The following is a 27,762-nucleotide window of genomic DNA, read 5'->3' on the forward strand; positions in this document are numbered from 1 at the left end:
CCAGCTCCCTGCTCCTCACCAGCCCTGATCCTCCATCCTTACCTCTCTCTTCTTTCTCTACCTTCAGCCTTGGCCACCTCTGGACTGTCACCCTCAGACTCTGCCTGCCCTCAATGGGTGGGGAATGTCAGCTCTGAACTGAGTAGAGGAACGACCCTTCTTGATCTCCCCACTCCAATCTAATTCATTGTCCCCTGTGCTTCCCCAGAGTCTGGGGGGGGGGGCTGTGGGCTTAGGGACTCGAGGGGGTCTCAGGAGGGGAGCAGACAGGGAGGGAATCTTTCAGTCTCAATTCCCTGGATCTCTGGGCAGAATTGGAACCACTAATGAACCCCTTTGAGCCTTGTTAGGGTCCCTGTCCCCATGGTCTCATTAAGACTGATGGGACCCAGTTGGACCCCTGGGGCTGGAGGGAGAAGGGAGAGAGCTCAGGGAAATCAGGGTATTCCAGGGATCTCCCAGTCCCTGCCTCTCCCATCATCTTCCTTCTGTTTAATCTAAATCTCTCTAGTGCCAAAGACTAGTTTCAGTGGTCAGCCAGTCTCCAGCCTCTGTGCCCTCCCAATGCCCCTCTAATTGTGTCTCTCCCCTGCTCCAGCCTTTGGATGACTCCCCATGGCCTTCCAAATGAACTTCCCAAATCCTGATCCTGGCATTTGATGCCATCCACCATGTGGTGATAACCTTTCTGAGTCTTACTTTCCCAGACTTGAGCTCCAGCTCCACTGGAAGACTGGTCCTGTGTCTGTGCCACCAAGTATGGCACTCCCGGCCTATTGGTGTCTCCCTGGGGCCAACCCACCATGAAGGACTTGTTTTTTTTTAATTTTATTTATTTATTTTTAAGGATTTATTTTATATAATTACAATAATTTTGTTATAAGAGTAAACATAAACAACTCCCCCCCCCCCCCCAAGAAGATGAGAAACCTCAAGAATAGTTAGAGGGAGGAAAAAAATGTACTTCAGTCTGTGTTCAGATTCCAATGGCTCTGTCTCTGGGTGAGTTGCTTGCTTTATCATAAGTCCACCAGAGAAGTTGCTTCAATATTTTTCCAACAGTTGCTATTGCTAGCTGTACCTCCACTCCATTTCTCCCCACTGTCATTTATTCTATTCTCTCTCTCCTCTCTCCTTTCATCCTGGCCCTGTCCAAAAGTGTGTTGTATCTGAGTACCCTCTCCCTCAATCTTCCCTCTCTTCTATCACCTATTTCCCTCCTTCCCCCCCCCCTTTCCTCTTATCCCATCCCTATCCTCTCATTTTTCTCTAGAGTAAGATGGATTTCCTCACCCTATTAAGTGTGTGTGTCATCTCCTCGCTGAGCCATTTCTGATGAGAATGAAGACTCACTCATTCCCCTTCCCTTCCCCCTTTCCACTCCATTGAAAAAGCTTTTTCTTCATCTCCTTTCCCTTCCTCCCAGTTCTTTCCTTTATCACCCAATGACTCCATCTTTTTGCTAAATTATACCATTATATTCTGCTCCTTCCTGTGCCCTGTCTATATATGCTCCTTCTAATAGCTCTTATAAATGAGGAAGTTCATATGAGTTATCAATATCTTCTTCCTGTGCAGGAATACAAACAGTTCAATGTCATTAAATTCCTCATAGTTACTCATTCTCTTCCACCCCTTTTCTGTTCAGCTCTGGTTGTTTCGTTAGGAACATTTGAAAGTCCCCTGTTTCATTGAAAATCCATCTTTTCCCCTGAAAGAGGATGTTCAGTTTTGCTGGGTAGTTGATTCTATGATCTTTTGCCTTCTAGAATATCATATTTCAATCTCCACGAGCCCTTAATGTAGATGCTGCCAGATCCTGTGTCATCCTAACTACAGAGCCTCAGTAATTAAATTGTCTGTTTCTGGCCGCTTTTAGTATTTTCTCTTTGATTTGGGAGTTTTGGAATTGGGCTATAATATTCCTGGAAGTTTTTCTTTTGGGATCTCTTTCAGAAGGTGACTGGTAAATTCCCTCAATTTCTATTTTACCCTCTGCTTCTAGGATCTCGGGGCAATTTTGCTGTATTATTTCTTGAAAAATGAAGTCTAGGCTCTTCTCCTGGTCATGGCTTTCAGATAGCCCAATAATTTTTAAATTATTTCTTCTGGATCTTTTTTCGAGGTTGGTTGTTTTTCCAATGAGATATTTCACATTTTCTTCTAATTTTTGGCTTTTTTTGGAAGAGTTTTATTTCTTCCTGATTTCTTACAAAGTCATCAGCTTCCTTTAGTTCCATTTTGCATTTGAAGGAGTTATTTTCTTCAGAGAGCTTTTTTTAAGCTGGCCAGTTCTGCTTCTTAAGGCATTCTCATTTGCCTTTTGTTTTGCTTTTTCTATTAGGCCTAAACTGGTTTTTAAGATATTATTTTCCTCAGTATTTTTTGTATTTCTTTCACCAAGCTGTTGATTTGGTTTTCATGATTTATCTGCATCACTGTCATTTCTCCTCCCAATTTTTTCCTCCACCTCCCTTAATTACTTTTCAGTCTTTTTTTGAACCCATCCATAGTCTGAGCCCATTTTCTATTTCTCTTGGAGACTTTAGATATGGAAGCTTTGATATTATCCTCATCTGAGTATGTGTTTTGATCTTCTGTGGGACTAAAATAATTCTCTATGGTCAGATTCTTCTTTTTCTGTTATTTACTCATTTCCTCAGCCCAAGACTAATTTACAGCAGTTCCAAGGCTTTCAGGGTTTTTTTTGGTAGGGGACACCCCACTGGGACCTTTATTCCTCTAAGTTCTTATGCTCTCTTGCCTGTGCTTTGACTGTAGATGACCACAGCACTCCCCTTTGCCCTGGAGCTGTAAGGAGGGGCCCTGCTAGGCTATCTTAGTATGGAAGCCCAAATTGCAACCTGGATCTGAGTGTGGGCAAACTGCTGAGTCCTGCCCCCAGGGAGAGCAGAGAAATTTTTGCAGTCTCCCTTGACCCCCTTACCATCTGTGGGCTGTGTTCTGGAGGTGCAGACTGGTTTCCCCCTGATTCTCACTGCAGGTTCCGTGGCTCGTACTCCTCACTCCACACCCATTCTGGTGTAGCAGAACTCTCTCCCTGACCCTTCAAGCTGTTCCTGGGCTGCACTGTGACTGGGGCTTTTTCCAGCTCCCAGTCCTGGTGAAACACACCTTTCCTGTGGAACTTCTAAGTTATCTTGGACTGGGAAAATGTATCACTCAGTCTTCATGTGGGTTCTGCCCCTCTAAATTTTGACTAGAGTCATGATTTGATGGCTTTTGGAGTTTTGGGGGGAAGGAGTTCCTGGGAATTGTTGCCTTCATGCTGCCATCTTGGCTCTGCCCCCCCCACCATGAAGGACTTCCTAGACTCCCATTTGATCCTTTCCTAAACACTGTAAGCTCCCTATGTCCAAAGGAGGGGCTGTCTACAGGAGACAAGAAGTCTGGAAAGAATAACAGATGAATCAGTTCAACCCTCATCCTCCAACATGGAAAGAAACTGAGGCAGGGATTTCTGTATAGGTGACACCTAAGATAGGTCCATTCATGCCAATCCCTGAGGCATCTTCCCACCATATCTTCTTTCATCTCCCCAGTAGACATATCAGAAATGTTGGCTTTTCTGTTGAGGTAGACCCTGAGGGAGGGTGCAGGGGAGATGGAGTGAGCCCAGGATTGGGAGGTAGGGAGCCGTGTGACATCGGGCAGACTCTGACCCACTCTGGGCTATAGTTCTTCCTAACTAAAATTCACATTTATAATCCCTTTCAGTGTCAGTTTTTCTCCCCTGAAAGATGATATAAACAATCTTAAGTATTACCTGTCAGCTCGGGTTTTGAGAGAACTGTTCTGTAAATCTTAAAGGGCTAAACCAGTGAGACTTATTATCACTTTCCACTCTTCACTGGCCCTGGCCAGTAAGGAAGTCATCCTGACTCTGGAATTGTGGTTGGTCATTGTATTGATTAGAGCTTCTAAGTCTTTCAATTTGTTTTATCTTTACAATGTTGTTATTCTATAAAGTATTATCCTTACTTTTCTCTGCATCAATTCAAATAAATCTTCCCATATTTCTCTGAAACCTTCATTTCCTATAGCACAATAACTAATATTCCATCACAATCATATAGCATTACTTATTCAACCATTTCTCAGCCAATGGGCATCCCCTCAGTTTCCAACACTATGTCACCACAAAAGTGCTGTTATAATTTTATTCATATGGGTCATTTTCTTTCCTTTTTAAAAATCTCTTTGGAATATAGTCCTAGTAAGACAGGCAATTATGGGTATAGGGAATATTGTAATTGGAAACAAATTTTGTAATCTTTTTGCACCATTAAAATCCTGTCCCGCGGGCGGCTAGGTGGCGCAGTGGATAAAGCACCGGCCCTGGAGTCAGGAGTACCTGGGTTCAAATCTGGTCTCAGACACTTAATAATTACCTAGCTGTGTGGCCTTGGGCAAGCCACTTAACCCCATTTGCCTTGCACAAAAAAACCTAGAAAAAAAAAAATCCTGTCCCCTACTGATCCTTGTAAGCTCTGTCCTGTTAAAACACTTCCTCGTGATTTTCATTTTGACCCTGGCCGTGCTTTCACTGGTGGGTCAAGTGTGATGCTAGATTACACAGGTGGGCCATCACCTTACCCAGAAAATGACATGTTAGACTTGAAGGTCACACCCTTTGGGACAGGAATGACTGATGTGTAGACCATCACCTATGGGTCGCCCATGCACAGTGAGTACTTGGCCGTTCTTTGGAGGACCGCCTGTGTAGTGGAGAGTATCTGGAGCAGGTGCTAAACCATTCCCCAAGAGCCACCCTTGCCCAACCCACTGTGGAAATGCATTTAAATGAGGGTTCCACTTCCTTCTCCCCCCCCCCCCCCCGCCTTTGCAGGATGGCCACTTTCTCTAAGATAGAACCACATGCTCCTGGTCACAAATGGAGAACTATGGCCTCTATTCTTTTATGGCTCTTTCCCTCAGACCCCTGGCCTAAAACATTGGTATTCACCATGTCCTCAAGCCCTTCCAAGCAGCTGCTGTCTTTCCAGTAAAAAAAAAAGGCTTTAATCTGTGAATTTTACATGTTTGTGAAATAAATCCTGAGCTATTTCAACTCGGGGAGGGGGGTAGTCATAAACTCTTTCATTTTCACAGGAACTCTCAATCTTTAAAGGCAACACTAGTAGTATGGCTGAGGCAAAGGGAACTCACAATTTGATACCCCTTTGGGCAGACTTCCGACTTACTCTCCAGACTGGTTGAATCCTCCATAATGCATAGTGTCCCAATTTTCTCACACTCTCCAACATTTGACAATTTTCTGGGTCATATTAGTTAATCTAATAGGTGTGAGGAGGTATCTCAGGGTGGTTTTAATCTGTATTTCTCTAAATCAACAGTGATTTAAAGCATTTTTATATAATTAGAAATAGCCTTGATTTTTTCCGTCTGAAAACTGCCTGTTTATATCCCATTTTATATCCCATAATTTTCTCTCTCTGATCATAGATTCTACCCTTCTCAATAGAGTTGAGTACTTCTTGATCTCATAATTTTCTTGTGGTATTACCCTTTATGTCTAAATCATACTCTTTTGGTTTTTTTTTTTTTTGAGATGCTGGTCTTTCTCTAGTTACTGCCAAACTTTCTAGTTTTCCCAGGAATTTTTGTCAAATAGCAAGTTCTTGTTCTTTCAAAGCGTGGGTCTTTGGGTTTATCGAACACTATATAGTCTTTTACTTGTGTCTTATGTATCTAATCTATTCCTCTAATGCACCACTCTCTTTCTTAGCCAGTACCAGATTGTTTTGAGGTTTACCACTTTGAGTTCTGGTACAATTAGTCTACCTTCCTTCACATTTTTTCCCATTGATTCCCTTGATATTCTTGATCTTTTTTTCTTTCACATTAAATTTATTATTTTTCTTAGCTCTACAAAAATATTTTTTGGTAATTTGGTATAGCTCTGAATTAGTAAATTAGATAGTATTCTCATTTTTATTTTATTGGCTCAGCCTACTCATGGGCAATTAATATTTTTCCAGTTTTTAAGAATTGTTTTTGTTTGTGTGAACAAAGTTTTGTAATTGTATTTATATAATCCCTCAGTTTGTTCTGGCAGATAGATTCCCAAGAATTTTTACTTATGTTTAGTCCTATTGATAATATATAGAAATGTTGATGATTTATGTGCATTTATTTTCTTTATCCTGCAACTTTGCTAAAGTTATTATTTCAACTAGTTTTTTAGTTCATTCTCTAGGATTCTCTAGGTATATCACCATATCGTCTGCATTGCCTGTTCTAATATGTGCAATTTCTTTTTCTTCTCTTATCATTATAGCTAACATTTTGGATAAAACACTGAATAATAGTGGTGATAATGGTTAACTTTGCTTCAACCCTGAGTTTATTGGGAAAGCTTTTAGCCTGTCTCCATCATAGATAATGCTTCTTGATGGTTTTAAATAGATACTACCTATCATTTTAAGGAAAGTTCTGTTTGTTCCTGTGATTTCTAGTGGTTTTTTTTAAATAGAAAAATGAGTTGTATTTTGTCAAAAACTTTTTTATACAACTATAGAGATAATAGTTTGATTTTTACTTGTTTCTTATTAATATGGTCAATTATGTTGATAGTTCCCCCTGTAATGAATTAGAAATGCAATGTACCTACATTTCTGGTACAAATTCCATCAGGGCATAGTATAAGATCTTGGTGAAAAATTGCTTTAAACTCCTTGACAGTATTTTATTTAAAATTTTTGCATCAATATTCATTAAGAAATTGGTCTGCACCTGGAGGGATTTGCACAAACTGATGCTGAGTGAGATGAGCAGAACCAGAAAAACACTGTACACCCTAACAGCAACATGGGAGTGATGTTCAACCTTGAAGGACTTGCTCATTCCATCAGCGCAACAATTGGGAACAATTTTTGGCTCTCTGCAAAGGAGAGTACCATCTGTATCCAGATAAGGAGCTATGGAATTTGAACAAAGTACAAGGACTATTCCCTTTAATTCGGAAAAAAAAAAAACCAGATGCCTTATTGTCTGATCTGGTTACCTCTGAGAATTCTGTTCTCTTTAAGGATATGATTTCTCTCTCATCACACCCAATTTGGATCAAGGTACAACATGGAAACAAAGTAAAGACTGATGGAGTGCTATCTGTGGGGTGGGGGTGGGGGGAGGGAAGCAAGATTGGGGGAAAATTGTAAAACTCAAATAATATCTTTAATAAAAATTAAAAAAAAAAAGAAATTGGTCTGCAGTTTTCTTTCTCTGTTATAGCTATTCCTGATTTAGGTATCAGCACCATATTTAGGTTGTAAAAGGAATTTGGAAGGATTCCTTCTTTGCCTATTTTCCCAAATAGCTTATATAGTATTGGAATGCATTATCCTTTTTTTATTGAAATTTTATTTTATTTTTCCAATTACATGCAAAGGTAGTTTTTTTTTTAACATTCATTCATTTGCAAATTTATGAGTTCCACAATTTTCTACCATCCTCTCTTACCTTGCCCCTTCCCATAGCGGTAAACAGTTTGGTAAAAGTTGTACATGAACAATTGTGTTTAATGATTTCCTTATCAGTCTTGTTGTGAAAGAGGAATTAGAACTAAGGGGAAAGGAAAAAAATCATGAGAAGGAAAGGAAAATCATAAAAGAAGTTCTAAAAAAGTGAACCTGGTATGCTTTGCTCTGCACTAAGACTCAATAGTTTTTCCTCTGAATGTAGATGGTGTTGTAGGTGAGAGGAACTGCATCCATCTTGACTGATCATCTCAGTGTTGTTGATAATATGTACAATGTTCTCTAGGTTCTATTCCCTTCACTCAGCATCAGTGGAATGAATTGTTCTTTAAATGTTTGGTAGAATTCACTTGTGAATCCATCTGATCCTGAGGATTTTTTCTTAGGTAACCCATTTGTGATTTGTTTATTTTCTTTTTCTAAGATATGGTTATTTAAATGTTCCATCTCTTCTTATGTTAATCTGGGCAATTTACATTTTTGAAAATATTCATTTTACTTGGACTTATTGGTAAAATAGTTCCTAATATTTGCTTAATTACTCTTCGCTGGTGGTGATTCATCCTTTTCATTTCTGATATTGGTCATTTAGTTTTCTTTCTTTTTTTCTTAAAATAAAATTAACCAATGATTTATATATTTTATTTTTTTTCATGAAAATATCCCCTAGTTTTATTAATTCAAAGGTTTTCTTTCATTCAATTTTATTAACCTCACCTTTAATTTTAGGTTTAATTGGGATTTTTAATGTGTTCTTTGTCTAGTTTGTTTTTTTTTAGTTGCAGGCCCAATTCATTGATCTGCCAAATTGATATATCTATTTAGAGATATAAATTTTCTTCTATGTTCTGCTCCACCTGAGTTCCATAAATATTTGCATAGTGTTTCATTATTATCATTCCTTTGTTGTTGTTAAGGATTAGAATCTTATCTTGGCTCTACTCCCCTCACTGAGCATCAGTTCCTGTAATTCCTTCCATGCTTCTCTAGAGTCCGACCATTTATTGTTTCTAATAGAACGATAGCATTCCATAGTATTCATGGACCATAACTTCTTCAACCCTTCCCTACTTGATGGGCATCCCCTCAGTTTCCAATTCTTTGCCATCTCAAAAAGAGCTGCTATGAATACTTTGGAACTTTTCCTATTTTTTACAATTTCTTCTGGATGTAATCCTAGAATTGGAATTGCTGGGTCAAAGGGAATGAACACTTTTATTGCTTTTTTGAGCAGAGTTCCATAATGCTCTCTAGAAAGGTTGAATCCATTCACAACTCCACCAGCAATGCATCAATTTCCCAATCCTCTCACAACCCCTCCAACATTGATCATCTTCCCTTTTTCTCATCTAGGCTAATATGATAGATGTGAGGTTATATCTCATTGTTGTTTTAATTTTCATTTCTCTAATCAAAAGTGATTTGGAGAATTTTGTCATATGATTATATATAGCTTTAATTTCTTCATTTGAAAACCGCCTGTTCATATCCTTTGGCCATTTATCAATTGGGGAATGACTTGTGACCTTATAAATTTGCTGCAATTCTCTATTTATTTTAGAAATGAGACCTTTATCAGAAATCCTAGTTGTGGGGCAGCTAGGTGGCGCAGTGGATAGAGCACTGGCCCTGGAGTCAGGAGTACCTGAGTTCAAATCCAGCCTTAGACACTTAATAATTACCTAGCTGTGTGACCTTGGGCAAGCCATTCAACCCCATTGCCTTGTGAAAACCTAAAAAAAAATCCTAGTTGTAAAGTTTGTTTCCCAGCTTTCTACTTTTCCTTCTGATTTTGGCAGCATTGATTTTATTAGTGTAAACCCTTTTTCATTTAATATAGTCAAAATCATTCATTTTACAGTTTATAATGTGCTCTAATTCTTATAAGTTCATAAATTTATCCCCTTTTCATGGATCTGATGCAGTGTTTCTTAACCTATTAATTTATCTATGGTATCACTTTTTATGTCTAAATCTTGCAAACATTTGGACCTTATTTTGGTATAAGGTGTGAGATGTAGATCTGTGCCTAATTTTTGCCACACTGTTTTCCAGTTTTCCCAACAATATTTGTCAAACTGTGAGTTTTTATGCCAGAAGCTGATGTCTTTGGGTTTGTCAAACAATAGATTGCTGTAGTCAGTTACTATATTTTCTTTTGAACCTATCCTAATCCACTGATTCATTATTCTATTTCTTAACAAGTACTAGGCAGTTTTGATGACTGCCAAATTATAGTATAGTTTTAGATCTGGTAGAGCTAGGCCACCTTCCTTTAAATTTTTTCCCCATCAGTTTCTTTGCTATTCTTGATGTTTTATTGCTCCAGATGAATTTTGTTACTAATTTTTCTAGTTTGATAAAATAGTTATTTGGTAATTTGATTCATGTGGCATTGAATATGTAATTTAATTTGGGTAGAATTGCCATTTTTATTATATGAACTTGACCTAACCATGAACAATGGATATTTTCTTATTATTCAGATCTGATTTTATTTGGGTGAGAAGTGCTTTATAATTGTATTCATATGGTTTCTGGGAGATAGATCCCCAAGTATTTAATGCTGTCTATAGTTACTTTAAATGGAATTTCTCTTTCTAGTTCTTGCTCTTGGGCTTTGTTTTTTATATATAGAAATGCTGGTGATTTATGTGGGTATTTATATCCTGCTATTCTGCTGAATTTGTTAATTGCTTCAAGGAATTTTTTAGTTGATTTTCTCTGGTTCTCTAAGTATATCATCATGTCATCTGCAAAGAGTAAAAGCTTTGCTTCCTCATTGCCAATTCTGATTCCTTCAATTCCTTCCTTTTTTCTTCTTTTATTGCCACAGTTAGCAATTCTAATACTATTTTTAATAGTAATAGTGTTAAGGACATCCTTGTTTCACCCCTGATTTTACTATAAATGCTCTGAGTTTATTCTGTTTACATATAATATTTGTAGATGGTTTAGATAGATCTAAAACTATGAATTTAGTATTGTAAAAACTATAAATTTAGTATTTTAAGGAAAACTCCATTTATTCCTAAACTTTGTAGTTTTTAATAGTAATGAATATTGTATTTTATCAATGGCTTTTTCAGCATCTGTTGAGATAATCATATGATTTCTGTTGGTTTTGCTACTGATATGTTTAATTATGTTGAGTGTTTTCCTAATGTTGAACCATCCTTGCTTGCCTGGTATAAATACAACCTGATTATGGTATATTATCCTGGTAATAATTTGCTGTAGTCTCATTGCTAAAATTTTATTTAAGATTTTTGCATCAATATTCATTAGGGGGATTGGTCTATAATTTTCTTTGTCTTTTTTTTGGTTCTTCCTGGTTAGGCATCAACACCATGTTGGTGTCATAAAAGGAGTATGGCAGAACTCCTTCCTCTCCTATTTTTAAAAATAGTTTATGTAGAATAGGAATTAATTGCTCCTTAATTGTTTGTTAGAATTCACTTGTAAATCCATCTGGACCTGGAGACTTTTTCTTAGGGAGTTTATTGATGGTTTCTTCAATTTCTTGTTCTGAAATGGGGTTATTTAAGTAATTTATTTCCTCTTCTGTTAATCTGGGCAGTTTGTATTTTTGTAGATATTCATCCATTCACATCCATTTCCAATTTATTGGTATACAGTTTGGCAAAATAACTCCAAATTATCTCTTTAATTTCATCCTCATTGTTCACCTTTTTCATTTTTGATACTGGTAATTTGGTTATCTTCTTTCTTTTAATAAATCATATTAACCAAAGGTTTATCAAACCAACTCAATTTAATTTATGAGATCAATGGTTTTCTTATTTTCAATTTTATTAATTTCTCCCTTGATTTTGAGAATTTCTAATTTGGTATTTAATTGGGGATCCTTAATTTGTTCTTTTTCTTGCTTTTTTAGTTGATTTTAGTTGATTTAGTTGATCTCCTCTTTCTCTATTTTATTCTTATAGGGATTTAGAAATATAAAGTTTCCCCTCAAAACTGCCTTGACTGCAGGCCATAAATTTTGGTATGATGTCTGATCAGTATCATTTTTGGAATATAATTATTGATTATTAAAGTTGTTTAATTTCCAATTAGTTTTTGGTTATCTTTCCATGACTCTTTATTACATATAATTTTTATTTCATCATGGTCTGAGAAGTGTATTTATTATTTCTACCTTTCTGCTTTTGATTATAAGGTTTTTGTGCCCTAGCATTTGATCAATTTTGGTATAGGTGTCATGTACTGCTGAGAAAAAGGTATATTCTTTTCTATCCCCATTAAGTTTTCTATCATAGCTAAGTTTTCTAAGATTTCATTCACCTTCTTAACTTCATTCTTGTTTATTTTGTGGCTAGATTTATCTAGTTCTGAGAGAGGGAGATTAACGTCTCCCATTATTAAAGTTTTACTGTCGATGACTCCTTGTAATTCACTCAGCTTTTACTCTAGGAATCTGGATGCTATTCCACTAGGTGTATACACGATATAGCTTCATTACCAATGGTGCCTTTTGAGAAGATGTAGTTTCCTTCCTTATCACTTTTAATGGGAATGATTTTTGCTTTTACTTTATCTGAGATTAGGATCCATTTGCTTCCATTTTATGGATAAGTTAATTCCATTCACATTCACAGGTATAATCATTCTATATTTTCCTTCCATTCTATATTTCCCTCTTTTCCTCTTTTCATCCTCTCTCTTCTTCACCATGTCCCTACTCAAAAGTTATTGTTTTTAACTCTAACCATCACCTCCCCAAATTTGCCTTCCCTTCTCTTATTCCCCTACCTTCCTGCATCCCTGTAAGGAAAGATAGATTTCTATACTTATCTATAAATTATTCCTTCCTTGAGTGATTCTGATAAGAGTAAAATTCATGTGTTGTCTATCATTGTACAAGCTCTTCCTTTCATGCTTCTTTTATGTAAAATAATATATCCCTTTTTACTTCTCCATTCTCCTCCCAGTCCACCTCTTTTTCTCATCTCTTAATTTTATTTTTTTTAAATCATCCTATCATAGTCAACTCACAGCTATGTCCTCTGTCTGTGTGTATTCTTTCTAACAACCCTTAGCATTCTTAGGAATTAGAAGTATAATCTTCTCATGTAGAATGTAAAAAATTTAACTTTACTGAATCCCTTATGATTTCTCTTTCATGTCTACCTTATTATGCTTCTCTTGAATCTGGTATTTGAACGTCAGATTTTCTTTTCAGCCCTGGTCTTTTCACCAGGAATGCCTAGAAATCCTTTATTTCATTAAATAAACCATTTCCCCACCTAAGGATTATATTCAGTTTTGCTGTATGGGTGATTCTTGGTTGTAATTCAAGCTTCTTTGTCCTCCAGAATATAATAGTCTAAGCTCCTTTAATATGAAAGCAGCTAAATATTGTGTGATTCTGACTATTGACTTTTTGATATTTGAATTATTTATTTATGGTTGCTTACAGTATTTTCTCCCTAATCTGTGAACTCTTAAATTTGTCTGTAATATTCCTGGAAGGTTTATTTTGGAATCTCTTTTAGGTTGTGATCAGTGGATTCGTTCCATTTCTCTGGATCTAGAATATCAGTTTTTCTTGGCAATTTCTTGATCATGGCATTTAGGGAGTCCAATAATTTGTAAATTATCTCTCTTTAATCTATTTTCCAGATCCATTGTTTTTCCAGTGAGATATTTCACATTTTCTTCTATTTTTTTCATTCTTTTAATTTTGTTTATTATTTTTGTTGTCATGGAATCGTTAACTTCTTCAAAATTTTAAGATATTTATACTTTCTTCATCAAGCTTTCATGCCACTTTCCCCATTTGGCCAATTCCATTTTTTTATACAGTTCTTTTCTTCAGTGAATCTTTATGCCTCCTTTTCCATTTAGCCCATACTGTTTTTTAAGGTATCATTTTCTTCAGTAATTTTTAATACCTTCTTTTTCAGACTGTTACTCTTTTTTCATAAGTTTATTGCTTTATTCTCATTTCTTTTCCAATTTTTTCCTTTACCTTTCTTCTTTCATTTTAAAATCCCTTTTTGAACTCTTCTAACATTTTTTAAGAGACTATGTCCAATTCACATTTTTCTTTAAGACTTTGCATGTAGCTGTTTTGATTTCATTGACTTGTCCTGAGTTTGTATCTTGGTCTTCCCTGTCACCATAGTAACTTTCTTTGGTCAGATTCTTTTTGTTGTTTGCTCATTTACACAGCCTTTTTCTTGACTTTATATTAAAGTTGGGCTTTGTTCTCAGGGTGGAGGGGCACTCTCCCAGGCTTCAGGTTTTTCAGAGACAATGGGATGGGGATGGGGAATATGTCTGGTTCTTTCAAGTGGGTTTCTTAGGAGAGATGTAGTAACTGCTTTTGTGACCTGTTCTTGGTTCTGTGGGTGATGATAAGCTCTCTTCTCTACCTTGTGAAGATATCTAGGGTACCTGCTCTCTTAAAGTGTCCTTGTGCCTCTCCTCATTCTGGGACTACAACTGGAACTGTGTGTGAGCACTGCAACAGAATCCTGCTCTGACTCTCCTGCTTACCAATTGTCTGACTGACCCCTTCACCAGCTCTGGACTGGTGAAGCTCCAAGTCCACTTAGAAGCATGGCTCATGCTACATTTCATCACCCTGAGGAGAAAGACCTCTTTCCTTTTTTGCCTCTTAGGTTGTCTTGGGATGGATAATTGTTTTACCTATTCTTTTGTTGGTTCTGCCACTCCAGAGTTGAATTTGAGAAGTTATTTTAAAGTTGTTCAAAGAGGAATTTAGGGGCGTTTACTATCTAGGCTCTACCAAGTCCTCTATTTCTCAGCCATCAAATTCTTTTGATGATTATACATTTTTAGTATAGTCTGAGATCTGATAATTTTTTCTCCACTTTTCCCTATTTGTTTCCTTTAGATTCTTGAATTTTCTTTCTTCTAGATGAATTTTGTTATTATTTTCCTGACTTTATAAATTAAGTTGATTTTAAATTAAATTAATTAAATTTGGTTGTTTCACTTGAATAGATTAATTTAGATAATATTATCATTTTTATTATATTGTCTTACCTAATCCATGAGCAATTTAAATTTCTTCAATTATTTTTTTAAGGTTTTTTTTTGTAAGGCAAACAGGGTTAAGTGGCTTGCCCAAGGCCACACAGCTAGGTAATTATTAAGTGTCTGAGACTGGATTTGAACCCAGGTACTCCTGACTCCAGGGCCAGTGCTTTATCCACTATGCCACCTAGCTGCCCATTTCTTCAATTATTGAGGTCTTTATTTGTGTAAAGAATGTTTTGTAATTATGTTAATATAATTATTGGGTTTGTCTTGGCAGATAGACTCCCAAGTATTTTATATGTCTATGGTTTTTATTTTATTTTTTGTATTGAACATTTATTTATTTATTGTAGTTTTTTTTTAGGTTTTTGCAAGGCAAATGGGGTTAAGTGGCTTGCCCAAGGCCACACAGCTAGGTAATTATTAAGTGTCTGAGACCAGATTTGAACCCAGGTACTCCTGACTCCAGGGCCGGTGCTTTATCCACTGTGCCACCTAGCCACCTATAAATGGGCATCCTTGTTTCATCCCAATCTTTTTTTAGTGTAGATTATTTTTTAAAATATTTTCTTTTCCTCCAATTACATGTAAAAACAATTTTAACATTTTTTTAAAAAAATTTTAAATCCAAATTCTATCTCTCCCTCAATCTCTTGAGAAAGCAAGCAATTTAATATAGGTTATTCATGAGCAATCTTGTAAAACATTTCCATATTAATAATTTTGTGGAAGAAAACAAACAAAAAAGAAAAAAAGAAAAAAGGAAGGAAGAAAGAAAGAAAGTAAAAAAATAGCATGATTCAGTCTATATTCAAACAATATCATTTTTTTTTCTGGAAGTAGATAGTGCATCCTTTGGGATCATCTTGGATCATTGTATTGCTGAGAATGCTAAGTCATTCCCAGTTGATCATCATTCAATATTATTGTAACTGTGTACAATGTTCTCTTGGTTTGACTCAACTTCAATCTGGATCACTTCATGCTCATTAGCTCTTACAGAATAATAGTATTCCTTCATAATTATATATCAAAACTTGTTTAGCCATTTCCCAATTGATGAGTATCCTCTCAATTTCCAATTTTTTGTCACAAACGAACTGCTAAAATATTTTTGTATGCATGAGTCTTTTCCCTTTTATTTTACCTCTTTGGAATTTAGACTTAGTAGTGGTGGTTCTTATCCTTCCTTATCAACATCATTATGTTTGAGACAAATGACAGTGTGTTTGACAGTGACTGATCAGCTCAATATGAGCTCAGAATGCTCTGCCACAGATTGGGGACAAATAGTCTAAGGGAACACCTGGGGTGAGTAAACTTAGGAATGTCACGTTTCCCTTGAGCTGCTTCCATTCTGCCTTCTCATAGAGTGCAGCCCCCTTTCTGATGAGGGCATGCCATGCTGGAGACTCCTATGCCAGTGTCCTCCATGCTGTACAATCAATTCTAAAGTTCATCAATGAGACCTTCAGGGTGCCTCAGTATCGCTTCTTCTGACCCCCTTATTAGCACTTGCCTTTTGTGAGTTATCCATAGAAGAATCTTCTTGGCAGGTAAACATCTGGCATTCTAACAACACGTCCAGCCCATTTTAGTTGCATTCTCTGAGGTAATATTAGAAAGCTAGGCAGGTTAGCTGAGAAAGGACCTCAGTATCTGGGATCTTCTCCTGCCAGGGATCTTCAGAAGATAATTTAAATAGAAGTGATTCGGTTTTCTGACATGCTAGCCAACTGTGCAGGTTTCACAGGCATATAGCAATGAGGTCAGCACAATGGCTCTGTAGACCTTCAGTCCCTTGAGCAGTCTAATACCTCTCTTCTCACATAATCAAAGCCTCTCAAATACTGAGCTAGCTCTGGCAATGCGTGTGTCAACCTCATTGTCAATGTGAACCTACCTGGAAAGGACACTGCCAAGGGAAATTAACTTGTCCATAGTCCTCAGAACTTCTCCATTTGCCATAATCAATGGTTCCACATATGGATGATTTGGTGCTGGTTGATGGAGCACCCAAGTTTTCTTGGTGTTCATTGTTAGACCAAAATGAGCACAAGGCAGAGTTGTACAGATTCCTTAGCCTCACTCTCTATTTCTGAGTTATCAAACTCCAATGCAGGATAAAACTCAAGATGACTGAAGATGACCTTGGCATCTTCTATGTCTGACCAAGTTCTAAGCATGTCTTACCTTCTGCCTCAATTCTTACCTATACCTTAATTACTAAATGGATATTGCTTCAAACCAACTGAGACCTGAGAAAGATATTAGCTTAAAAAGGTCAAGGCTTCCCAACTATATTTGGGGCCATTCCCAGTCATTTTTTTGGTTTGTTTTTTACAAGGCAGTGGGGTTAAGTGGCTTGCCCAAAGTCACAAGCTAGGTAATTATTAAGTGTCTGAGGCCGGATTTGAACTCAGGTCCTCCTGACTCCAGGGCCGGCGCTCTATCCACTGCATCACCTAACTTCCCCCCCCATTCCCAGTCATCTTGACCTTTGTCTTGCCACTGGACTCTGGTGACTCTGGATGGCTTTGCACAGCTCTGTCTCACTTAATCCTATTCACTTGCAAATCAAGACATCATCCTCTGGATGCCAGTGGTCCTCTTCAAGAATAAAGAATGAACAATGACAACAGCAAAAGTTCCATAGTGCCTCCTTTAGCTGCCATTGGACCATTGGCCTTAACTATTCTCATCCACCTATTCCATTAAGGAAAGTCTTCACATGCTTGGGTAGACACCCCCCCCCCCATTATGGGTTTGAGAACTGTCAGTTGCCTTCAACCTGGTTTAGTCTGTCTACCAAAAGGGTTCATGGAGCCACATATGAGAGTTGGGTGAATCAAATAGATACCAAAGGTGGAGGAGCAGTCCTGAAAGGGGCTCATCACATCCTCACACTAAAGGTGCTAGTCTTCTTGAACTCTGCATACATTTGAAGATCAAATAAGACAAAAAAAATTATACCTTGGAAATTAAATCAATTGTTGTATACAAGAAATAGAATAGCTTCAAAATTGGCAAAAATGACCAAAAAGAATCTATCAGTATTTCATTTTCTTATTTTAAAATTCACAGTCATAAGATAAAAGGATCATAGTAAACATATATACATATAAAAAGAGGATTGCACATGTAATAACTTCTATTTTTTACTTGATTTGTACTTTGAGGTATTAAAAAATTCAATGTGGCATTTCAAATCTGTCAGTCTTCCTAGTCTTTTGGGTGAGTTTCAATAATATCCAATGATTTCCTTCTGGGAAGGTCAAGCCAATATAATAAAAACAACAATTCCACCTAATTTAATTGGCTTATTCAGTGCCATCCTCATCCAACTAGCAAAATATTATTTTGTGGAACTAGGAAAAAATAACAACATTCATTTGGAAAAACATCAAGGGAATCAACGGAAAAAATGAGGAGAAAGATCTCCAATTGTATTGTTAAAGTGGTAATCATCAAAATAACCTGGTACTGACTATGAAATTGAGTAGACCTGTGGAATAGAGTGGGCACATAAGACCCAGTAGTAAATGACCAAAGTAATCTAGTGTTGGACAAGCCCAACGATCCAAGATCTATTTGTCAAAAATAGATGGAAAAGGGGCGGCTAGATGGCACAGTGGATAGAGCACTGGTCCTGGAGTCAGGGGTACCTGACTTCAAATCCAGCATCAGACACTTAATAATTACCTAGCTGTGTGGCTTTGGGCAAGCCACTTAACCCCATTGCCTTGCAAAAAAAAAAATCCTTAAAAAATGAATGGAAAAGCTAGAAAACAGTTTGAAAGAAACAAGGTTTGGGCCAACATCTCATCCTGTATAGCAAGATAAGATCGAAATGAGTACATGATTTAGACAAAAAAGGATGATACCATAAGCATACCAGGGGAGCACAGCCCTTGACACCATTGACGTCCTTGATAGAGAAAATCAACCAATCAATCAACACTGATGGAAGTGTCCATTAAGAGCCAGGTACTGCCCTAAGCAGAAAATAGAAGCAAAATTTTAAAAATGGAACAATTCTGTTTTTTCTGTTGCCAGTAATTGTTATTCTATCCATCACAGAACAATGACTGCCTCATCAGAGGCATTTCATCAATGTTGAAGTGAATTCTTGAACCTTCCTTTCTTCCTATAAATGGTTACATTTCAAAGATCATTTTGTAGCCTAACAAAACAAAATCCCTGGTGGGTTCAGAGCTACTGACACTCTTCCTTTCTCTAATGGGTTGGGACCCTGAACCCACATCCACAAGGCACCCAAGCAGCATGAGCATTGTTCCCTAGCTGTATGCATAACCAGTTGCCCAGTTGTTTTGTGTTAAGCATCTTTTTTTGTGCATGGAAGAAATAAATGGCTGTTCCATATGTTTAGGTGAAAGACCATGCCTGCCTATTTACTTATGCCTCGGACTTTCTGAGGAAGGAGAGATTTAGAGACTCACAAGCATCATCAAGACAGAGAAGCAGAGAGAAGGGAACCCCCTAACTTTTAAGTCCAGAAGTATGCTGGCAGAAAGAAATGATAAGACCTGAGTTGATGTTGAGACATTCAACAAGGAGGCGTTTTTTTCTGAATTGGCTTGATTTTCATGGGACAGAGCAATTTCATGTGGATGTAAAATCCCTGCAGATCCAGGTGATGACCATTTGTCCTTCATTCTCAAAAACGACCAGGACATCAGGGAGGTGATGCTATGATAGATTTGAGTAGGAAGGCTGTGCTAAGTCACCAGCCTCACTTTCTCCTCCAGAGTCATCTGGGTCCAGTGATGGACCAGATGTGGATGAGGACAAGTAGAGATGGTTCTGGATGTGAGGCAATGAAGGTGAAGTGGTTTGCCAAGGTCACACAGACAGGAAGTGTCAACTGTCCGAGGCTGAGTATGACCTCCTGTCCTCCTGACTCCAAGGCCAGTGGTCTATCCACTGTGCCACCTGGTTGCCACTTGCAACTACTTATTTCCAAGGATTGAGACAAGGGATGGTGTATAGTGACTACCTGACCCAGACTATGTCTCAGAAGGAGATATTTCAAGTAAAGAATTGGTGTTTTAGAATCCAACACCCAGTTCCAGTGGGGAAGATTAAGCCCAGAGGAAATTGCTTTCTTTCCTTTAGAAATTCAACTGATGGAGGGGCAGCTAGGTGGCGCAGGCCCTGGAGTCAGGAGTACTTGAGTTCAAATCTGGTCTCAGACACTTAATAATTACCTAGCTGTGTGTCCTTGGGCAAGCCACTTAACCCCATTTGCCTTGCAAAAAACCTAACAAAAAAAAGAAATTCAACTGAGGGAACCCCAAAATGTCAGAGCACAGTGATACTGCTAGCCAACATGAACCCTCGTAATTTGGACTTCTGAAAACTCCGATTACTTGTTATGTTTTAGTTTTTTTTTAGTTGTGTGCAACTGTTCATGACCCTATTTGGGCTTTTTTTTGGCAGACATCCTGGTTTCTCCAGCTCATTTTACAGATGAGAAGCAGAGGCGAACAGGGTAGTGACTTACCTAAGATCACACAGCTGGTAAGTGTCTGAGGCTGGAAATGAATTCATAAGAGGAGTCTTTCTGTCTTTAGACCTGATACTCTATCCACTACTCCATTTAGACCCATGCCATGTTACCAAGGATACATGTACGTGAATTGCTTACTCCCTTGCAAGGTGGGAGTAGTGACAAGGGAGCAGCAGCCAGGATGAGGCTGCGGCTAGGTGGTCTCTTCTACCTGTTATCAAGAATAAAACGGTTAGAAATATTTATCTAGCAAGCACAGACTAGAAGCACTAGGAGGTTTAAAGTAAAAGTGGCTTTCCCTAGTCGCTCTTAAGGGGAGGATAACCCTTAGCTTCTTGTCACCCAATGCTTCTAACACAAGGGATAATCATGAACAGCTAGCCAACTTCTTATCAAAGGATTCAGTCAACAGAAATCAAAAGAGACTGAAGAATAAACAAAATCCTCAACTTGGAGTAAGACAAGATCTCCATTCAATCAAAGGAAACAGTCCCTCAGGTTGTGGGGGCTGGAACCAAGGTCCATGTTGGGGGCCAGCTTTGCCCCATATTTGTGCCTCTGGGGACATCTCTGCAAATTGAAAACTCATGATCTCCTCTCAGATCCTTCCTCTGGAGTGTCCTCTAGTAAACTGAAGTCATCACAGTTTCCTATGCACATATCCACAGCAATCTGGGGAGCTGCTCCACTCCCAAAGGAGGAGGTGTAATACATATAATGGCAAACATTAATTGCTAACACTAATTCCTATGGAATTTGGTCAGGCTCCAGTTTGACTTACTGAATAAAAAAATGAAAAAAATGAAATGTATTTATTACATCCTTTCTGTGTGCCAGGGACTGTGCTAAGGACTTGAGAGAAAATGATCCATGCCATGATGGAGTCCACTTGGCCAGGGAGAGATGGAAGGCTTGGGATGGGAGAAGTCAAGAAGATAGCTCAGTGATGAGCGATGTCAATAGCAGGTGGACCTAGGATGGCTTAGCTGAAAGGAAGCCACACTGTCCTAATACAGCTGCTCTGTCTATGTTGCTGAAAGGGATTCTATGAAGTAGGTGACCCTCCCATTGAGGAGGCGGTTACAATCAAAGTAACTTGTCCAGGATCATGCAGCTAGTTAAGCATCTGAGTCAGGATCTGAGCCCAGGTTTTCTTGTTTCTGAATTCATTGCACCATATAGTCATATAGTAGGCTGAGAACTAGGATTCACTCAGGCCCTCACCAATCAATTGTAGATGTCCTGCATGGGCATTGTAAACTGTTTATCTGTCAATCAGAACAACTCAAGTTGTTCACTTGCATTGATTCTGTTGTTCTTGGGCACTAACAATATGACTGTGCTGACTTTGCTGACAGTCACGTTCAGTGTGCTGGGCTGATGTCCTGGGGGATCATTGACCATTTCCATAATATTCTTCTCATCTACACATCTGAACCCATTTCACATAAAAAGGTGGCAGGATGACCAAGGCCAACCCCTCAACCTATGCAGGTGATCTTGAATTCCATCATCTCCAATAGATCATCCCCTCTGTCTTGACCCTCTCAACTGACTACTTTCCTGCTATTACAAGGACATAGAATACTGGGCCTAGAATAAGAAAGACCTAAATTCAAATCTAGCCACAGTTTTCTAACTGTGTATGACCTTGGGCAAATCATTTAACCTTAGCTTGCTCAGTTTCCTTAATAGTAAAATGAGGATAATAACAGCATCTACCTCTTAGTATTGTTGCAAGTATCAAATGAAATCGAATATGTAAAAAGTGTATTTAGCACAGTGCCTTCTTATATAGTAGGTATTTAATAAATGCTTACTCCCTTATTTCCTTCTCTTATTTCCATGTCCATTCTGAAGGGAAAAATCTTGACTTTGATCCTTCCATCTCTGCTAAGTATTGGCTTTAGGTCCATTGGTGCTTCTACTTTTTGTCCTCTTACTCTCTTTTAAATAAACTCTCCTTTATAATCTGGACTTTGACCTTATCATTCCATCAAAACTGCTTTCTCCAAAGTTAATAACAATCTCTTAGTTGCCACTTCCAATGTTTTTTTTTCCCTTAGTCCTCTGTCTCTTGAGACTCTGTAGCCTTAAACACTGTTGATCACTCTCTCCCTCTGAATACTATCTAGGTTTTCCTCTCTTCTGGCTTTTCTCCCTCCCATCCTAACAATCCCTAATTTTCTTGCTCCACATTGTCCCCCAAATCTCATCCTTTAACATAGGTGTCCCTCAGGGCTCTGTTTTGGTCTCTCTTCTCTTCCCTCTGCATATTATTTCACTAAGTGAGCATATAATTTACCATGAATTTAATTACCATCTTTATGCCCACGATTCTTAAATCTATTTATCTAGTCTTCTCTTTCCTGAACTCTAGGTTCATATATCCAATTATCAGACATCTTAACATCAACATGGCCAAAACATAACTCATTCTCTTCCCCCCAACACTCCACCCCAATCACCACTTCCCTATCACTATAAAGGGCAACACACTCTTCCAGGCCCACAGACTTCCAACCTAGGAGTTATCCTGCTCTCCTCACTATCCCACATCCAGTATCATCTCAACAGACCTGTTGGTTTCAGCTCTAGTCAATTCCACTTTTGTAGCATCTTTCTCTGGTCCACTTCCCCTCTGCTGCATCTCTGGTCCATTTCACCTCCCCATCTCTGGTCCATTTCACCTCCAAATCTCTGGTCCATTTCACCTCCAAATCTCTGGTCCATTTCACCTCCCCCATCTCTGGTCCATTTCACCTCCCCCATCTCTTGGTTGATTTCACCTCCCACATCTCTGGTCCATCTCACCTCCCGCATCTCTGGTCCTGCATCTCTGGTCCTGCATCTCTGGTCCATTTCACCCCCCCCATCTCTGGTCCATTTCACCTCCTGCATCTCTGGTCCATTTCATCTCTCCCATCTCTGGTTCATTTCACCTCCCATCTCTGGTCCATTTCAATCTCCCCCATCTCTGGTTCATTTCACCTCCTGCATCTCTGGTCCATTTCACCTCCCCCATCTCGGGTCCATTTCACCTCCCCCATCTCTGGTTCATTTCACTCTCCTGCATCTCTGGTCTATTTCATCTCCCCCATCTCTGGTCCATTTCAATCTCCCGCATCTCTGGTCCATTTCACTCTCCTGCATCTCTGGTCCATTTCATCTCCCCCATCTCTGGTCCATTTCACTCTCCCACATCTCTGGTCCATCTCACCTCCCGCATCTCTGGTCCTGCATCTCTGGTCCTGCATCTCTGGTCCATTTCACCCCCCCATCTCTGGTCCATTTCACCTCCTGCATCTCTGGTCCATTTCATCTCTCCCATCTCTGGTTCATTTCACCTCCCATCTCTGGTCCATTTCACCTCCCCCATCTCTGGTTCATTTCACTCTCCTGCATCTCTGGTCTATTTCATCTCCCCCATCTCTGGTCCATTTCACCTCCCCCATCTCTGGTTCATTTCACTCTCCCGCATCTCTGGTCCATTTCATCTCCCCCATCTCTGGTCTATTTCATCTCCCCCATCTCTGGTTCATTTCACCTCCCGCATCTCTGGTTCATTTCACCTCCCGCATCTCTGGTCCATTTCACCTCTGCTACATCTCTGGTCCATTTCACTCTCCTGCATCTCTGGTCCATTTCATCTCCCCCATCTCTGGTCCATTTCACCTCCCGCATCTCTGGTCCATTTCAATCTCCCGCATCTCTGGTCCATTTCACTCTCCTGCATCTCTGGTCCATTTCACCTCCCCCATCTCTGGTTCATTTCACCTCCCACATCTCGGTCCATTTCACCTCTGCTACATCTCTGGTCCATTTCACTCTCCCGCATCTCTGGTCCATTTCATCTCCCCCATCTCTGGTTCATTTCATCTCCCCCATCTCTGGTCCATTTCACCTCCCGCATCTCTGGTCCATTTCATCTCCCTCATCTCTGGTTCATTTCACCTCCGCATCTCTGGTCCATTTCACCTCTGCTACATCTCTGGTCCATTTCACTCTCCCGCATCTCTGGTCCATTTCACTCTCCTGCATCTCTGGTCCATTTCACCTCCCGCATCTCTGTTCCTGCATCTCTGGTCCTGCATCTCTGGTCCATTTCATCTCCCCCATCTCTGGTCTATTTCATCTCCCGCATCTCTGGTCCATTTCATCTCCCGCATCTCTGGTCCATTTCACCTCCCGCATCTCTGGTCCATTTCACTCTCCCGCATCTCTAGTCCATTTCACTCTCCTGCATCTCTGGTCCATTTCATCTCCCCCATCTCTGGTCCATTTCACCTCCCGCATCTCTGGTTCATTTCAATCTCCCGCATCTCTGGTCCATTTCACCTCCCCCATCTCTGGTTCATTTCACCTCCCACATCTCGGTCCATTTCACCTCTGCTACATCTCTGGTCCATTTCACCTCCGCATCTCTGGTCCATTTCACCTCTGCTACATCTCTGGTCCATTTCACTCTCCCGCATCTCTGGTCCATTTCATCTCCCCCATCTCTGGTTCATTTCATCTCCCTCATCTCTGGTCCATTTCACCTCCCGCATCTCTGGTCCATTTCACCTCTGCTGCATCTCTGGTCCATTTCACTCTCCCGCATCTCTGGTCCATTTCATCTCCCCCATCTCTGGTTCATTTCATCTCCCCCATCTCTGGTCCATTTCACTCTCCTGCATCTCTGGTCCATTTCACTCTCCTGCATCTCTGGTCCATTTCATCTCCCCCATCTCTGGTCCATTTCACCTCCCGCATCTCTGGTTCATTTCAATCTCCCGCATCTCTGGTCCATTTCACCTCCCGCATCTCTGGTCCATTTCACCTCCCGCATCTCTGGTCCATTTCATCTCCCTCATCTCTAGTTCATTTCACCTCCGCATCTCTGGTTCATTTCACCTCTGCTACATCTCTGGTCCATTTCACTCTCCCGCATCTCTGGTCCATTTCATCTCCCTCATCTCTGGTCCATTTCACCTCCCGCATCTCTGGTCCATTTCAATCTCCCGCATCTCTGGTCCATTTCATCTCCCTCATCTCTGGTCCATTTCACCTCCCCCATCTCTGGTTCATTTCACCTCCCCCATCTCTGGTTCATTTCACTCTCCTGCATCTCTGGCCTATTTCATCTCCCCCATCTCTGGTCCATTTCACCTCCCTACATCTCTGGTCCATTTCAATCTCCCGCATCTCTGGTCCATTTCACTCTCCTGCATCTCTGGTCCATTTCACCTCCCCCATCTCTGGTTCATTTCACCTCCCACATCTCGGTCCATTTCACCTCTGCTACATCTCTGGTCCATTTCACTCTCCCGCATCTCTGGTCCATTTCATCTCCCCCATCTCTGGTTCATTTCATCTCCCCCATCTCTGGTCCATTTCACCTCCCGCATCTCTGGTCCATTTCATCTCCCTCATCTCTGGTTCATTTCACCTCCGCATCTCTGGTCCATTTCACCTCTGCTACATCTCTGGTCCATTTCACTCTCCCGCATCTCTGGTCCATTTCACTCTCCTGCATCTCTGGTCCATTTCACCTCCCGCATCTCTGTTCCTGCATCTCTGGTCCTGCATCTCTGGTCCATTTCATCTCCCCCATCTCTGGTCTATTTCATCTCCCGCATCTCTGGTCCATTTCATCTCCCTCATCTCTAGTTCATTTCACCTCCGCATCTCTGGTTCATTTCACCTCTGCTACATCTCTGGTCCATTTCACCTCCTGCATCTCTGGTTCATTTCAATCTCCCGCATCTCTGGTCCATTTCACCTCCCCCATCTCTGGTTCATTTCACCTCCCACATCTCGGTCCATTTCACCTCTGCTACATCTCTGGTCCATTTCACCTCCGCATCTCTGGTCCATTTCACCTCTGCTACATCTCTGGTCCATTTCACTCTCCCGCATCTCTGGTCCATTTCATCTCCCCCATCTCTGGTTCATTTCATCTCCCGCATCTCTGGTCCATTTCACCTCCCGCATCTCTGGTCCATTTCACCTCTGCTACATCTCTGGTCCATTTCACTCTCCCGCATCTCTGGTCCATTTCATCTCCCCCATCTCTGGTTCATTTCATCTCCCCCATCTCTGGTCCATTTCACTCTCCTGCATCTCTGGTCCATTTCACTCTCCTGCATCTCTGGTCCATTTCATCTCCCCCATCTCTGGTCCATTTCACCTTCCGCATCTCTGGTCCATTTCAATCTCCCGCATCTCTGGTCCATTTCACCTCCCGCATCTCTGGTCCATTTCACCTCCCGCATCTCTGGTCCATTTCATCTCCCTCATCTCTAGTTCATTTCACCTCCGCATCTCTGGTTCATTTCACCTCTGCTACATCTCTGGTCCATTTCACTCTCCCGCATCTCTGGTCCATTTCATCTCCCGCATCTCTGGTCCATTTCACCTCCCGCATCTCTGGTCCATTTCAATCTCCCGCATCTCTGGTCCATTTCATCTCCCTCATCTCTGGTCCATTTCACCTCCCCCATCTCTGGTTCATTTCACCTCCCACATCTCTGGTCCATTTCACCTCTGCTACATCTCTGGTCCATTTCACCTCCCGCATCTCTGTTCCTGCATCTCTGGTCCTGCATCTCTGGTCCATTTCATCTCCCCCATCTCTGGTCTATTTCATCTCCCGCATCTCTGGTCCATTTCATCTCCCTCATCTCTAGTTCATTTCACCTCCGCATCTCTGGTTCATTTCACCTCTGCTACATCTCTGGTCCATTTCACTCTCCTGCATCTCTGGTCCATTTCACCTCCCGCATCTCTGGTCCATTTCACCTCCCGCATCTCTGGTCCATTTCATCTCCCTCATCTCTAGTTCATTTCACCTCCGCATCTCTGGTTCATTTCACCTCTGCTACATCTCTGGTCCATTTCACTCTCCCGCATCTGTGGTCCATTTCACCTCCCGCATCTCTGGTCCATTTCACCTCCCGCATCTCTGGTCCATTTCAATCTCCTGCATCTCTGGTCCATTTCATCTCCCTCATCTCTGGTCCATTTCACCTCCCCCATCTCTGGTTCATTTCACCTCCCACATCTCTGGTCCATTTCACCTCTGCTACATCTCTGGTCCATTTCACCTCCCGCATCTCTGTTCCTGCATCTCTGGTCCTGCATCTCTGGTCCATTTCATCTCCCCCATCTCTGGTCTATTTCATCTCCCGCATCTCTGGTCCATTTCATCTCCCTCATCTCTAGTTCATTTCACCTCCGCATCTCTGGTTCATTTCACCTCTGCTACATCTCTGGTCCATTTCACTCTCCTGCATCTCTGGTCCATTTCATCTCCCCCATCTCTGGTCCATTTCACCTCCCGCATCTCTGGTTCATTTCAATCTCCCGCATCTCTGGTCCATTTCACCTCCCCCATCTCTGGTTCATTTCACCTCCCACATCTCGGTCCATTTCACCTCTGCTACATCTCTGGTCCATTTCAATCTCCCGCATCTCTGGTCCATTTCACTCTCCTGCATCTCTGGTCCATTTCACCTCCCCCATCTCTGGTTCATTTCACCTCCCACATCTCGGTCCATTTCACCTCTGCTACATCTCTGGTCCATTTCACCTCCGCATCTCTGGTCCATTTCACCTCTGCTACATCTCTGGTCCATTTCACTCTCCCGCATCTCTGGTCCATTTCACTCTCCTGCATCTCTGGTCCATTTCACTCTC

At 40.3% G+C, this 27,762-nt stretch overlaps 1 protein-coding gene across 1 annotated transcript in view; it reads left to right on the top strand.

Moving 5' to 3' along the window:
- LOC141510747 (uncharacterized) overlaps positions 1-27,762 on the top strand; it is a 33,597-nt gene that overhangs the window by 3,327 nt on the left and 2,508 nt on the right. The window contains 15 exon segments of the mRNA XM_074220273.1: positions 22,699-22,860; positions 23,070-23,085; positions 23,186-23,220; positions 23,626-23,641; positions 23,693-23,724; positions 24,082-24,151; positions 24,279-24,354; positions 24,529-24,715; positions 25,065-25,116; positions 25,119-25,171; positions 25,562-25,699; positions 25,735-26,011; positions 26,164-26,367; positions 26,418-26,570; positions 26,953-27,006. Of these exon segments, the coding sequence (XP_074076374.1) occupies positions 22,699-22,860; positions 23,070-23,085; positions 23,186-23,220; positions 23,626-23,641; positions 23,693-23,724; positions 24,082-24,151; positions 24,279-24,354; positions 24,529-24,715; positions 25,065-25,116; positions 25,119-25,171; positions 25,562-25,699; positions 25,735-26,011; positions 26,164-26,367; positions 26,418-26,570; positions 26,953-27,006 (1,525 nt within the window).

This window comes from Macrotis lagotis, chromosome 1 (genome assembly GCF_037893015.1).
Source record: "Macrotis lagotis isolate mMagLag1 chromosome 1, bilby.v1.9.chrom.fasta, whole genome shotgun sequence".
Lineage (NCBI taxonomy): Eukaryota > Metazoa > Chordata > Mammalia > Peramelemorphia > Peramelidae > Macrotis > Macrotis lagotis.